This window comes from Carlito syrichta, unplaced genomic scaffold, assembly GCF_000164805.1.
Source record: "Carlito syrichta isolate Samal-C Ts95f unplaced genomic scaffold, Tarsius_syrichta-2.0.1 Scaffold288042, whole genome shotgun sequence".
Classification (NCBI taxonomy): domain Eukaryota; kingdom Metazoa; phylum Chordata; class Mammalia; order Primates; family Tarsiidae; genus Carlito; species Carlito syrichta.
This window is the reverse complement of record NW_007232138.1, coordinates 136,042-152,751: the sequence shown is the minus strand read 5'-3', so window position 1 is coordinate 152,751 and position 16,710 is coordinate 136,042. Positions and strand designations below refer to the sequence as shown.

General features: G+C 37.0%; 1 protein-coding gene across 1 annotated transcript in view; it reads left to right on the top strand.

Moving 5' to 3' along the window:
- CPA6 (carboxypeptidase A6) overlaps window positions 1–15,820 on the top strand; it is a 91,023-nt gene extending 75,203 nt beyond the window's left edge. The window contains exons 7-9 of the mRNA XM_008053303.1: window positions 7,283–7,485; window positions 12,259–12,343; window positions 15,633–15,820. Coding sequence (XP_008051494.1) covers window positions 7,283–7,485; window positions 12,259–12,343; window positions 15,633–15,820 — 476 coding nt within the window. The remainder of the gene's footprint in view (window positions 1–7,282; window positions 7,486–12,258; window positions 12,344–15,632) is intronic.
- Window positions 15,821–16,710: the final 890 nt, after the last annotated feature.

Below are 16,710 nucleotides of genomic sequence, written 5' to 3'. Positions count from 1 at the left end.
CCCAAAAAAAAAAAAAAAAAAAAAAAAAAAAGACGGGCACAGTGGCTCACACCTATAAGCCCAGCACTTTGGGAGGCAGAGGCGAGAGGATTGTCTGAGCCCAGGGATTCAAGACCAGTCTCGGCAACTTGATGAGACCTAGTCTCTACAATAAATCAAAAAAATTATCCGGACGTGGTGGCATGCACCTGTAGTTCCAGCTACTTGGAAGGCTGGAACAGAAGGATCTCCTGAGCCTAGTAGGTCAAGGTTGCAGTGACCCTGAGAGTCTGACTCAAATAAATAAATAAATAATGCATATACATATGTATACATACATATACATACACACACACACACACACACACACACACACACACACACATATATCAGAAGTACACAAAAAGTTGATGGGATGAGGAATAAAAGATATTTGGAGGAACCAAAAACTCATAAGTCCCATCTACTATTCAAGGCCTATACCCACCGGTTGTTGATCCTACCCATCCACATCCTTTCCAGAACTTTCTCCCATCAAATGGTCTCTTTCTTTCTCTTTCTTCCTCTATGCTTTCCCCCAATCATCTGCTCATACATGCTTAAGATATGTTCCTCCCGAAAAAAATTTAAATCTTTTTCCTCAAACTTACCTCTGACCATCATTCTGTATCTTTCCTTCCCTTGTGTATCAAGCTTCCTGCTCACTGTGTCCCATTTCTTTCTTCCTATTCAGTCCTCTCAGTACATGTGACATCTGGTCTTTGCCCCTATCACGCCACTCATTTTTCTAAGGTAAAAATCCCCCGTTACTTTGTTACTATAAAATTAAATAGACTTCTTTCTGCATTTTACATGCTGTCCGCACCCTCCTTCTTGAAACTTGAAGTCCCCGGATTCCTTGACACCAGCATCTCATGGTCCTCCCACTTTCCTGAAAATTCCTTCTTATTCTGAATGACAGAGTCCTCTTATTCCTCTTTGCCTCTCTTAAATATTGATATTCCCAACATTGTGATGCTTTGTTGTTTTTATCCAAAAGCCATTTTGAGTGATTTTACTCACATAAGATGATAATGACCCCTAAATCTTTTTATCTAGTCTAATATTTCCTTTGAGCTTCATTTATTCTCCATTAGACATCTCTACTGACAGCTCCAGGTCCCTCAGACTCAACATGTCCAAAATTGAAATTCAGCATTTTCCTTTTTCCCCCACATGTCCACATTCCTCATCATCCATTCCGTGTTTCAATTAATAAAACCATTATCAACTCAGCCAACCCAGAAATATAGGGTTTTATCAAATCCTACTTTCTTACCTTACATATTCAACCAATTACCAAGTTCAGTTAATTAATCTTTCTCTAATACATCTTCTTGGAACTATTCCTAATACCACTGCCCTAATTCCAGCTGTCAACATCTCTGGCATGGATTGTTGGATTTGTATCTTGATTTGTTCTCCCTGATTATAGATGTGCCTCTTACAAACCTATCCCATAAAGCAGTGTTCCACAGCCTTTTTGGCATCAGGGACCACTTTCATGGAAGACAATTTTTCCACAGACGGGCATTGAGGGATCATTAATTAAATTCTCATAAGGAGCATGCAACCTAGATCCTTCACATGTGCTGTTCACAATAGCGTTCGCACTCCTATGAGAATTGAATGCCACAACTTATCTGCCAGCAGGCAGAGCTCCACTCGCCCTCAGCTCACCTGCAGAGCTGGTTTCTAACAGGCCACAAACCAGTACTGGTCTGAGGCCAGGAGGCTGGGGACCTCTGCTATAATGGATACAAGATCAGTGAAAAATGAAAATATGACCATACCTTAAAACCCTTCATGGTTAAGAGTCTGAGGGAAAGAGAAATGTGAATCGATTGCTAATAAATATGGGGTTTCTTTTTGGAGTGATACAAATGTAAAATTAGATAGCAGTGATTGTTCTGTAAATATACTAAATATGCTAAAACCCAGTGCGACTTTTTCATGTTTGACTCCCTAGTGCATTACACGGAACAAAGTATTCAACAAATGTTGTTCAGTTGAGTTCAACTTCAGTTTATAATTTAAAAACATAAGTTCTTTACACATATTATTACATTACACATGGTCTGCTTCATGTTACCTTCTATATTTGTGTTTCTTTATATTTCCTTGTTCTTTTTAGCAAAACTTTGGTTATGACACATAAAGTTGATGTGAAAATTAAACAAGATAATACATGTAAAAAGCCTGACATATACTTAGTCCCAACAAATGAGGATATGGTGGCGGTGACATAGTCATAGTGCTGCAGGCAGAACCCATAGGGAGAAGCTATTTTTAAACTGCAATTCTTACTAAAAATAGAATTATAAAAATTCCCTTCAATATTCAAAATATACTTACTTTTTAAAAGATAATTTATTTCAAAGAGAATTTTTTTCAAGATTTCCTCCACTATTTACTCTTCATACAAAATTTTAGAGTCCTTTTGTTGAATTTCCCCCAAAATCCTGCTGCTGGAATTTTTATTCAAATTGAATTGAACTAAATAAATTAATAAGGAAGAATGACATCTTTAAATACCAAGTCATTGTATTCATAAACATGGCATAGCTGTCTCATTCAGTTCTTTTAATAGAGTTTTAACATTTTCTTTCTAATATTCATATATTGGTTGATAGATTAATTTCTAGATATTGTGAATAGTGTCTCATTTTCTACCACACGTTCTCATAGGTAATACTGTCAAGGATAGAGTTACTCTATTAAATTTTTTAAGTTGATCTTTTATCTGGGTATCTTGGAGATTCTTCTACTTTTTGCAAGATAAGCAATGCCTATACAGAGATCTGGTGAGAATGTGTCCTACACAGAATCCGGTTTTTTCACAGCAGAATAATCCATCAGAACGCTGTAGTGGCATAGTATTCTCCCAAACTTCATGTCCATCTGGAACTTCAAAATATGACCTTATTTGGAAATAGGCTATTTGCAAAAGTAATTTGTTAAGAGGATACGTAGTGGATAGGGTGAGTCCTAAATCCAATGACTATGTCCTCTCCCATAAGAAAAGGAGAAGACACACACACAAGAACATACAGAGAAGGACATGAGAGAATACAGGCAGAGACTGGAATAGTCATGTATTACATAGTGATATTTTAGTCAATAACGAATGACATGTATAACAGTGGTCTCATAAGAGTCTAATACTATATCTTACTGTACCTTTTCTATGTTTCGATGCGTTTAGATATACACACATTTGCCATTGTGTTAAAATTGCCTACAGTATTCAGTATAGTAACATGCTGTATAGATTTGTAGCCAGAAGCAATAGACTCTACCATAGAGCCTAGGTGTGTAATGGGCTATTCCATCTAAGTTTGTGTATGTACACTCTATGATATTCTTTCGGTGACAAAGTTGCCTAATGGTGTATTTCTCAGAACACATACCTTTCCTTAAGCAGTGCATACTGACTGGAATGCATTTACAAACCACCAGTAATGCCAAGGATTGCCAGGGGCCACCAGAAGCCAGGAAAATGCGAGGAAGGCATCTTCCTCAGAGCATTCAGAGGGAGGAGGATGGCCCTGCTGACACCCTGATTTCAGACTTTTAGCCTTAAGAACTGTGAGAAAATAAATTTTTGTTTTAAGCCACCTAGTCTGTGGTAATGTGTTATGGCAGCCTTGGGAAACCAAAACAAACACAAGTCTGACACAATACTAAAATGCACATATCTGATATGATACATCACATTTTTTTCTATAGACATGATTTTTCTATATGAAAATATCGGTCATTTGATTGGTGAGTTTAATCTATTAGGACTCTATAAGTACTGTTACTTAAGACATTTCTGCCACCTTAATTTTCTCTATTTTTTAGTGTTTCTTCATTTTTTAAAATTTCTCCTTTACTGCTTTCTCCTGAATAGATCAAAGTTACTTCTGCTAGTTGTTAAGTTTGTATTCTGTTTTTCTTCTTCTGGTGGTTATTCCTAATTTATGACTCATACTTAGGATTGTTTTTCTCCATCAGTTTTTCAATGTAATCGATACCGTACCTAGATCTTTTCAAAAGAAACAAATAACAGTACGCTTTTACCTCTCCTGGTCCCCCTCCCTTAATTCTTCATCAGTTTGTTATCTTCTAGGACTTGATACCTAGATTGTTATACTTTCTTCCCTCTGGACATTGCTTATTTAGGTAGCAGATGTTACTAAGTTGCTTACGCTTCTGTAATTCTTATGTCAAGTAGGTTCTCTGGATTTATTCATTATCTTGTCAGAATATTTTCTCCAGCGGTGTTTTCAAAGGACATTAGTATGTTGTATGCCAGAGAGCATCTATTATGCCAGAGTACATCTTTATTTCACCCTCACATTTCAGTGAGACCTCAGCTAGATATATAAGTCTAATTCAAAATTAATTTTTAGTAACTACTTTGAAAATATTATTCTAGAGTTGCTGTTGGAAAGTCAAATATGAATCTGATTCTTGTTCCTTTAGAAAGGAACTTGCTTTTTCTCTCCAGAATTGTTTCCTTTCTTAAGTTTCACTTTAATGTGTCAAAGTGTTGATATTTTCCCCCTTTGTCTCTTTGTTTGATGTACAGTAAGTTTGCTCAATCTTTCCTTAACTGGGAAATTTTGATTAGCTGTGTTCTTCCAATATCTAACTTTATTGTTTTCTTCTAGGGCTCCTATTAATCACACATTAATACTTATTCTATCTTTCATACCCTTTAATTTTTCTCTCATTTTTCCAATTTTTTATTCCTTCCTGGTGCCTTCAGGGACTATTCCAGACCCCACTCCATCTCATCCATTCATTTATCAGCTATATTCATTCAAGCTTGAATTTTTTGTTTCTACTACAACTGATTGGTTAATTTTTTAATAACTCCTTGTCTCTCTTTGCTTCCAGTGCCCTCCCATATGCTCTTGAGACTATTTATTAGGATTATTGTTATCTTGTTTTCTTTGACTCAGCATTTTTGTTCCTTCCAGAATTGGTAGCCCAGTCTGTGATCTTGCCTTCCCAGTGCTTTACATTGATGTTCCACAGATATCTTTTTATTTTTCCCATTCCCCTCAGAGTATCAGCTATAGTTCCTGCATTACATTCTGAGTTCCATCTACAAAGGGAGAGCTAAAAAAAAAAACAGCGTTTATTTCTAAAAATTGTGTATTTATTTTTACATGTCTCAACTTCAGTCACCTTCAAAGTATTCTCCATCTGATGCAACACACCTAACAAGATGCTTTTCCATGACTCAAAGCAGTTTTTTAACTCATCAATTTTGATGCCTTTTAGTGCTTCTGCCGTTTTTTGTTTCACCTCTTCCACATCAGCCAAACATTCCCCTTTGAGGACTTTTATCCTCCAGGAAAACAAACAAACAAAAAATCACTAGGGGTGAGATCCGGTGAATGGGGAGGGTGAGGCATGGGGGGAAGGTCATACTGTTTTTAGTCAAAAACTGCTGAATACTCACCGGTGTGCACAGGTGCATCGTTGTGGCAGAAGAAGCAGTCACTTGTTTGCCACAACTTGGGATTTTTCTTCCACAAATTGTGACACAACCGTCTCAAAATTTCTAGATAAAATAACTTTGGTTTACTGCTTGATACAGAGGAATAAATTGTGAGTGTACTATAAGAGACCCACCCTCTAAAAGTTTTTTAGGGGTTTTCCCTTGTATATCCCACTTGCTTCTGAGGCACCTCCAGAATAAGATTCAAAGGAAGAAACCCTAATTGCTTTACGTTCCTGATCTTGAATCTTGACTTTTCTACAGCACCGACTACACTTAATATCCTCAAAGTTTAGCCCAGTTTGGCTTGGCTATCTTTTCATGTTCAGTAGGATTAAACCATGTCATAGAACCACTAAACATCTTCCATTAGTTTATGGAGTTATCATTTTCTAGCTGTAGGGAAAGATAGTAATGGTCATGTATGGCAAATAACTATGAAAAATTTAATTATTTCCAAAATTTCTTAGAACCATTATACTTTAGTATAGTGATTCTTATTTTCCCTCCTTTCATAGACCTCTTAATAAGTGTGGCTTGTATGATATGATTTTTTCATTCAGAAATTATTAAAATTTTGTTTTGAAAATGTCTTAGCTGAACTTTAACTGACCCACCTCCATGCCCCCAAGATAACTAGAAAAGTCTCTTGGGTTTTACAAGACTAGTTTGGATATTGCTGATCTAAAAATACAATAGAAATTTCTTTGGCATATTCAGTGAAATTATTTCTGGCCTGTCTATATGTTCTTGCTATATCAATATTTCATCTTATCATACTCCTTTACAGATGTATAACATTTTCTTTCCATTTAACATCCACTTATTCAACAAATATTTGTTGAACACTTGCCATACTATTGTTCTAGCTACTAGGTGCCCAGCAAAAAAGGCACAATATCAGCCTTCACGGAACTTTTGAGTCTTAGAAAGAATGTAGATTAAATACAGGTTCTATCTATATTCAGGGAGCAAGGAGGAGTTCTATGTTTTTTACAGTGTTTCCAAGGTACCTAGAATTGTGTAAATATTAGTTGAATGTTAAATGAGTAAATATTTAACACTAATTACAAGTGTGCTGAATGTTATGAAGAGAAAGTACAGGTGTTGTGCAGCATATAATGGGAGCCCTAACATGCTCTAGGAGATGGTGAAGAATTCATTCTCCAGAAAAAGAACCAACAACTGATAAAACCATCCTTTTGGAAGGGTATATACAGATTCAGCTAAACATTCAGTGGCCAGGCACAGTGACTCACACCTGTAATCCAGCACTTTGGGAGGCCGAGGTAAGAGGATTACCTGAGCCCAGGGTTTCAAGACCACCCTGGGCAACTTGGTGAGACCTTTTCTCTACAATAAATCAAAAAAAAAAAAAAACATTTGCCAGCCATGGTGGCAAGCACCTTTTTCCAGCTACTTGGAAGGCTGAGGCAGAAGAATAGCCTGAGCCCAGAAGGTTGAGTCTGCTATAGCCACAATCAGGCAACTGCACTCTAGCCTGGGCGAAAGAGTGAGACTCTGACTCAAAACAGAACGAAACAAACAGTACTTGGTTCCCATTCAGGTCCTCCTGTTGTGTATGGGAACTTGAATCACCTTGGAAGTTTTAGTATTGATTTCCATAAATGTGAGAAGTTAGTTGAATTGCTTAATAATAGCATATGTTTACAGAAATAAAAGAAAAATCACAGATTAACATTGCAATTTATACTTCTCATTTCTTCCCTGCCCTCTCCCTGCCCCATTTTCTTTTCTGATTTGCAGATGAAGGAGCTTCCATGCACCCTTGTGATGATACATACTGTGGCCCTTTCCCAGAATCTGAGCCAGAAGTGAAGGCTGTAGCTAACTTCCTCCGAAAACACAGAAAACACATTAAGGCTTATCTCTCCTTCCATGCATATGCTCAGATGTTGCTATATCCCTATTCTTATAAATACGCAACAATTCCCAATTTTAGCTGTGTGGTAAGTATTTGACCCTGTGCATGTGTGTTAGGCCTCATGCTTCTTTTCTGAAGTTAAGATGGTTCTAATGATAATGGCAAACACATATTGGGCCTGTTCTGATTAAGTATCCCTCACATATTAACTCATTTATTCTTCATAACAATCTTTTGGGGTAACTTTTATTATCCCCACTTTACAGATGAAGAGCCCAGAGAGATTAAGTAATTACACTAAAAACACACAGCTACTGTCATAGCCAGGATTCAACTCTAAGTCTAGCTCCAGAGTTGTTGCTTTTAACCATTGTGCTGCTTCTCAAATGTAATTATAAATCTATTTACATTCTTACCACAGGTTATACAGAAAAGGTCAGGATGGATTTGATTAGTATTACAGCCTTGGTCACATATGCAGGGCTGTAATTAACTTTATTGAGTAAATAATTGTTCATAAATTATAGTCTGGCTCTCATTAATTAAAAGCAAGTTTTAATTTATAAGTGCTATTTGCTTAATGGTACTAAATTTCTGGGCATGTAGCTGACAAGTTAGTAGTGAAAATGGACAGACTTTCAAACATAATTTGGCTTAAAAATGAAAAAACAGTTTCTCTCTCTTCTTATATCAGAACCCCACTGCAGGGCCCAATTCATCATGAAGTGAGACATTCCAGAGCCTGTAGCATCTAAAGACATAAAGTTCAAAACCGAGAAAAGCTAATTCATAGGAGTCAGATTGGCAATTATGTTTGGGGAGAAGAGAGGGAGCACAGTGATTAAGAGGAGATACAAGGAGGTTCCTGAGTTGCTGCTATATTCTATTCCTTGGCCTGAATGGTGGTTACATACAAATGTGTTCAATTTGTGATCATTTGTTGGGCTATAAACTCAAATTTTGTATATTCTTTTAGGTGTGTTTGAATGTTTTTTTTTTTTTTAACCTACTGACACCAAATGTGTGATATTTTGTTCAACACCAACTTGTGTCCAACAATTCAATTCCATTCTGACAGGGACTACCCAGAATTAGCAACAGACTTCACAGGTTTAAGAACTCATTCCTACAAGACTACCCTCACTTCAGAGACTGGTCACAAGTAGAGGGTTGCCAGCTTACTCACACTTTTGTCCAACTTGACTACAGAGTTTTGTAGATTTCCACAACCCCCACCTCAGTTTCAATAATTCAATAGAATAACTCACAGAGCTCAGGAAAGTGAAAACACAGAACTCAGGAACAGCCAAATGGAAGAGATGCATAAGGCAAGGTATGGAGGGAGGGGTGCAGAGCTTCCATGCCTTCTCCAGGTGCATCAACCTTCCAGCACATCCAGTATTCATCAACCCAGAAACTCTCCAAACCTCTTTGTTTAGGGATCTTAATGGAGATTTCATTGCAGAGGCATAATTGATTAAATCATTGGCCATTGGAGTTTGAATTCAGTCTCTACCTACTCTCTCCTTCTCAAAAGGGTTGGGGATGGGGTTAAAAGTCACAAGATTTGGTATTTCTGGCACTAGCTCTCATGCTGAAACTCTCTAGGGGCTTCCAGCCATCAGTCATCTCATTCACATACAAAGACATTCTTAACATTCTGGAGACTCCATGGGTTTTTAGGAGGTATGTACCAGGAACCAGGGACAAAGACCAAATATTTATTTTTTATTATACTATGATGTTATACTTGAATAAACAATTTTTTAACTCCAAATTCTGCACCAATCTCTTGGAGTTTTAACAATTTTTGAGCTATATGTCTAAGACCTGGAAGGAATGGAATACATGAGAAAGCCAGTAGATGGCCTGGGGAAGGCTTTTATTCTGTCCCAAAGGGTACCTTTGTTCTTGGCATTCCAAAAATTCTGAGCAAATTCCTGCTCTTTAGAAATATCATATAGGAGATAGCTATTCCTATAGTCCTATTCTTCAGTTGCTCAATAGACTTTTTTTTTTTTTTTGAGACAGTGTCTCACTCTGTCATTCAGACTGGAGTGCAGTGGCATGATCATGCCTCACCACAACCACGACATCCTCAGCTCAAGCAATCCTCCTGTCTCAGCCTCCCAAGTAGCTGGGACTGCAGCTGTGTACCACCATGCCCATCCAAATATCCATAGACTTTCTTGTTGTTTTTGTGGTTGCTGCTATTGTAGCTGTTGTTTTTGTTGACCTGGTACCCTAACAACTTATATCACAGTATTTCTAAAGGCAAATGTTCAGCCCTTTTTTACATGGGCACAGTGTCTATTTATATTCTTACAACAGATGATGTGGAATGTGCAATATATAAAAATTATTACATAAGAATAGTCTTCATATTTTAAATTTATCTTCTTACCTTGAGTTAAGTCTTTTTTCTTTCTTTCTTTCTTTCTTTTTTGTCTTGGATTGGAGTATATTGCATAAGAATAGATCAGTGGTCCAAAACAAAGGATGAATTTGCCTCCTAATGGGCATTTGGCAATGTCTGGAGACATTTTTGATTGTCACAACAAGTGTGGGGGAGTGCTACTGGCACCTAGTGGGTAGAGATCAAGGAGGTGGCTAAAATCCTACAATGCAGGAACAGCTCCCATAGCAAAGAATTTTTCAGTCTAAAATGTCAACAGTGGCCAGGCACATTGGCTCACATCTGTAATCCCAGCACTTTGGGAGGCTGAGGAGGATTGCTTGAGCCCAGGAGTTTAAGACAAGCCTAGGCAACATAGTGAGATTTTGTCTCCACAAGAAATCAAGAAACTAGCTAGGTATGGTGGCACATGCCTGTAGGCCCAGTCACTTAAGAGACGGGGGTGGAAGGATCACCTGAGCCCAGGAGGTCGAGGCTGCAGTGAGCTGTGATTGTGCTACTGCACTCCAGTCTGAGCAACAGAGAGAGACTTTATCTCTACAATAAAATAAAATAAAATGTCAATAGTGCCATTGTTGAAAAATCCTGGAGTGACTTAAGCATATAAACCAGATTGTTAAAACTAATTCTCAAAAGCTAGGCAGTGTTTAAATGTTAATCAAGCATTATTAAATTGTATTCAGATTGCTCAAAAACATTCCATCAATATGTGGGAGTCTGTTTCTACTACTTTTTTAAAAAGTAATTCATTAAAAGTAATTCATTAAGTTGCTGTAATGATAGAAATATTTAAATAAAAAATATATGCCTTATTTAGCTGAAGACAAGTGAGGTTTATGTCCTTTGGGACAATTGAAAAGAAGAAACAATGGAGAAGGGAAAAATAACTTAAGTAAACTCTTTCAAAAATAGGTGGTATAACTGTGACATCCTGGAAAATAATTATTGGAAATAGATGATAAAGTTTTTACCTTTTGCAGATAGATCATCTCTAAACCCCTTAGCAACACATACCTGTACCCAAATGGCATAAGTGCAGTGAGCTCAAAAAGCTAAAACTGTACACATGCTTTGTGTAAATAGGCAAAGTGGTTATCTTTTATTTTTTCTTAGATTTTTTTCCTTGGGTTTAGTTACTTGAAATAAGAAGGAATAAATATCTCCTCACCAATAGACTATAATAATCTTCTAAATGTAGAATTATCTGCCCTTGCCATGGAATACTGCTGAGACTATTGGGGAAGATGTTAAAATCTTAGAACATTCTTCATAAAGATATTTCATTATGGTGTTTACATTCCTTTTCTGCTGGCTCCTGTGAGAAGAATGTCATCATCAGTGAGATCAATAATAAACAGCCTGCCAGTTTCTGGAGCCTAGTCCCTGAATATCTACAAAGGGTAGTATTTGCTGCAAACGCTGCCTTATGCATCCCTGACCTGAATGAGGACAGCAACCTGCAGCTCAGTCCAGCACACACCACCATATTGTCCAGAGTACTTCAATTAAAGTACTAAATTATTCATAGGCAAATTGAAATAGGAGAGTTGCATACTGGTTTCAACATACTTCTTTTCCTCTCATTTGTCATGCAATACTTCTCCAACTCCTTGTTGAAACTGGTGCTTTTATACCATTTTAAAAGATAGTGAGTAATATTCTAGGTCCTGCAGAAAATCCACCTTTTCGTATTTTGATTGTGTTGAGTATTTTTCCTAATCTGGGGTATTGGTAGGAAGAATTCTGCCTTAGAATTGCTGCATTTCAGCAGTACTGTACCTAATTAAGCTCTGTGGGAGGTGTATGTAACCTTAGAAGTCATGAAGCATTCTGAAACCGTTGTGCCTGTTCCCAGTATCAACAAACACACAACATAGGAGAAGTCATTCTTACTCAATTAGAGTTTCTTCATTGATCCAGATGTGTGCTAAATATTTTATACATACCTACTGAAATATATACTTAAGAATCAATATAGTTCTCTTAATACTCTATCAAATTTATGCTTATTTACCATTCATATAAGAAATATTTTTCCAGCAACTGTTATATATAAGCACATTGCTAAGTATGAGCTATGAGTAAGACTGGACCCTGCCCAGACAAATACTTTGTAATTTATAGCAACAGGTATCCCCAAACTAAAGTGAAGAGGACAGAACACTAAATCCACCTCAGAAAATGTGGGTACATGTCTCAGCTCAACCACTCTTTACAGTATAACATACCCATTTAACCTCACTGAGCCTTCCTTTTCTCATCTGTAAAATGGAAATATAACTGATCACTGGCTTTTTGTAAGACAAATGAATTGATGACTTCTAAAGCATGTTACAAAATGTAGCATGTGACATGAGTAATATTATTATTAAATATAGCATGCCAATGTTTTTAAAAGCCTCAGTGCAACAATATATAAAATTTCTCCATTTTCCCTCACAGGAATCTGCAGCCTATAAAGCCGTGAATGCTCTTCGGTCAGTATATGGGGTACAATATAGATATGGACCTGCCTCTACCACGTTGTGTAAGTTTCCTGTGTGCATTATGTTAGAATCATCCGTCTTGAACCAATTTCCTGTATTTTGACTTCCTTTTTAAAAAGAGAAAGTGTGTTCTACCTAAAGTGAAATTTTGACTATCAAATTAGCTGAGGAAGATGGAGGGAGTTTATGTCTGATGAGTTTTATACAGCTTGACAGAAAATCACTGTACCCATTTAAAAAAATTCTAAGCAGAGAATATGCTAAGTGTGCAGTAATGACTACAAGTTGAATTGAGATCTTCTGGTAGTAGAATATACCAAAATGGGATCCTTAAGCAATTATAACTACTGTAAGGTTGGAAATTGGCCTTGGGAAGATAATGAAGTAAAAGCCTCCGCCCTACCACAACTTTCCTTTTATTCCTTTCCTCCACCATTCTTGTTATGAAATGCTATTTCTTATGTAGCACCTTCAGCTGAATTTTCCCTTAAAAGGTCATTTAACAGTACTTCTTCTTTTATATGAAGAAGAAAGTAACTCGATATAGGGAAAAGACTTGGACAAAGAATCACAAGATGTGGATTCTAGTCCTAATTCTGCCATGTATGACATCCTGGCCAAGATATTTAGTAATTCTGGAAAAATCATGTATATATGAATGTCTATGTCTGAAGCAAGCACACATGTGTTGTCAATGTAGATAGATGTATAAGTAGTGGCATCTGACTATGCTTCTCAGTAAGGTAGCCAATTTCTCCTTGATTTTTTTAATCTATCTATCATTATATTCTTAATGTCTTACCACTCACTTTCTTCAACCTTCAGAACAAAAGCTTGGTTTGTCAATTAACATTGCTTTCAAATAAATTTTCCTAATAATGAGAATGTCACAATATCAGTAGATTTATTTATTTATTTAGAGACAGGTCCCCACTCTGTCACCCAGGCTGGGGTGCAGGGGCACAATCCTGGCCCACTGGAGTCTCGACCTCCTGGGCTCAAGTGATCATCCCAAGGAGCTGGGACTACAGGTGCAAGCCACCATCTCTAGCTAATTTTTTTTTTTTTAATGTGGAGACAAGAGCTCATTATGTTGCCCAGACCGGTCTTGAACTCCTAGGCTCAAGCAATTCTCCTGCCTCAGATTCCCTAAATGCTGGGATTATAGGAGTAAGCTATTGCAACTGGCCAATAGATATTTTTTCCAAAGTTCATAATAATTGTTCCCATGTTGAATTTTGAGAAATGTTTTTCAATAGCTACCTTAAAAGGGGAAAATAGTATTTTAAAAAATCACATTACCAATTAATGTCAACATAATATATATAAACAGTTTTAAAACATTGATTTTTTTAAAACTTACGAATATCTTTTCAGCTTCATATGAAGGTACAGTATAGTATTATATTTACTGAGAACAAACTGTTACCATAGAAATGAGGCTGTCACATCACCATGATGTAACTGTTGGCACATATTGTCTGTAACTTGGCTACTATGACTACTATTTGTAGTTCCAGTGTATTCTAACTAGAGGGACACTGCAGCCACAGCCTATTTTCTGTCACTAACCGAAGTAAAGGGAATCTGAGAAACAGCAGTGTCATTTAATTGTCATCTTCACAAAATTACTCTACCTCTATCTAAACAATGGTATTATTTGAGTAAATGAACATGCTCTGGAAATTTAATAATAACAATAATAGGGTTATATCAAGCTGGATCATATAAATTTCAGGAAAAACATATATAAAGATGTTTTTCTGTGAAGCATTTATTCACTTAATACATGATTATTAAGAGTTTGTTAGAGCAAATATATACTTTGGCATATAAAGATGCAAAATAAAAACAGCTAATATATCCTGAGCACTTTTAAGTGATTTATTATTTCATTTTATTTTTACAACAACCCCATGTAACAGGTACTATATTATCATTATCTCCTTTTACAAAAAAAGACACTAAGGCACAGATAATTCACCCAGTAGGTGGTGAGATCAGATATAGCCCAGGCCAGCAGTCTGCCTCTAGTGCCCTGCTTTCAACTCTGTGTTGAAAAACTGGAGAGCGTGAGGTCACAGGAGCCAGAGGAAAGAGTGGTCAGAAGGACTTATCAGCTATGTTAAACACTATTGAGAGGTTAAAAGTGAGATCTAAGGAGGAAAAAAGACAAAAAGGAGACTGGGCCTGCGGTCGTCAGTGAACAAAGTTTGACAGACAGGTAGAGGCAAGAGCCAGACTGAAAGAAGATAAGGCTGTGAAAGCAGCATATATAGATTATCTTTTGAGTACAAAAGCAAAAGAAAGAAGAGGAAAAGGACAGTAATCAAGTTTATATGGCAGGATCACAACAATGAAGTGCTATAGCAGAGGAGTCCTTGGGTACTTTGGGCAATGCACATGAAAGAAAATGGAGATTAAATCATGAAACAAGGTTCTGGGGAAGGAGCTCTCTCACTACCAGAGGACAGCAACCAGTGGTATCAAGGGGATGTCAGCAGAGGGCAATCTTCTGGAGTACAGGCACAGTAGTAAAGTGAGGGGCAGGATGAGAAGACATTGGGAAAGGTTCATTAAGTAAAGGACTAGAATAAAGGAGCCTAGAGCAGCATGAGGGTAGAAAAATACTTAAGGGATTAAATAGTGTAGCTCTATAGGATACCTATTCAGCCAAGACTTTTCTAGCTTCCTCTTCTAATGAAAGTAGAGAAACTGGGCCAGGGATTGAGAATGAGCCAAACAAAGGCAGGAAAATGAAGGGATGAGACATTTGATGAGAACTTCAAAGAAATAATTGACCATGCCCAAGTAGAAAGTCAAATGAAACTACAAGAGGAATCTGGAAGCTACAAATCTAAGTAAAGGCAAAGGTAAAGTACAGCAGGAGTGGAAACACAGGGAGGTGGAAGAAATAAGGAGGTTTTCTGATAATGCAATTTCTATATCTAGACCTTGGAAATGGAGAAAAAAGGAGTGATAACTAAAAACAACAAAAAAGTCCACAGTGTAGATTGTTTATCAATGAATAAAGTAAGGATGAAGATAAACATTATTGAAATTGAGGTTGAGAAATTTTGAGGTCATTACACTGGCAAAGCATTAATACGTAGACTAGATCCTCAGAAATGATAACAACTATGATTCATAAGTTCCATGAGCCAGATGCCAAGCAAGTCCTGTTAAATCATTCTTATTGAAACAGTATTTAATTGGAAGGTTCACTATAGCTTAATAAGCAAGTACTATACAGTATATACATTTAGAAAATGATACAGATTCTTCATGAGACTGATCTCTTCCCCCCCCCCACCCCTTTTTAACTTTTAGATGTGAGTTCTGGTAGTTCGATGGATTGGGCCTACAAAAATGGAATATCCTACACATTTGCTTTTGAACTACGGGACACCGGGCATTTTGGATTTTTACTCCCAGAAATACTCATCAAACCCACCTGTACAGAAACCATGCTGGCTGTGAAGAACATCACAATGCACCTGCTAAAGAAGTGTCCCTAAGAGAGCCCAAGGGTTATATCAACTGCCAGAGAGAGAGCCAGTTCTGAGCAAGGGTCACTTGGTGTTGAGTGGAAATTGTTTTTAAAGGGGAGGGCAACTGCTTAGGGTAAACATATCTATAGCCTTTAAAAAGATCTCATGCAATTCAACAGAAAACAGGAAAAATCAGGGCATAGCCTAGTTTGTTACAAGAGAAAGCATCCATTTATATCCATTTAGAATCTTTTTTTTTTATCAACATTTTTTATTATGCTATTGTGGGGTACAGTTAAGGGTTAGGTATACAAATATGCTTCGTTCAGGCACCCTTGTTGATAAGAGGTGTCTGCTCCATTCACTTAGAATCTTATTTGATTACAGGGAGAAGGAATGTTTTCAAGTTTCTTTGTGTCAAGAAATGTACAAATTTTAATTGAATATTTCCCTTTAATAAGCTCCACATTCTCAGTTAATCTAGTCTAGTCGTGATGTTTAGTTATTTAGCTTTGATTGGAAATGGAAATTTGTAAAATGAAAATAATTAACTATATTTCTTAACATAATAAACATACAATTTATCAAGGCCTTAGATTATTCACATCCGTATTCGCTGGTATTACTGTGCCCATATGCCTATAAAAATATAGCAATATAACAACTTATACTTGGACTCTGAGAAAGTCATTTTTTAATGAGTAAACACTAACTGAGATGCCAGACACGGAATTAGGAACTTTACATTAATAATCTCACGTATATACTTACCTGGCAGGGGAGATACCATGATCACGAAGGTGGTTTTCCCAGGGCGAGGCTTATCCATTGCACTCCGGATGTGCTGACCCCTGCGATTTCCCCAAATGTGGGAAACTTGACTGCATAATTTGTGGTAGTGGGGGACTGCGTTCGCG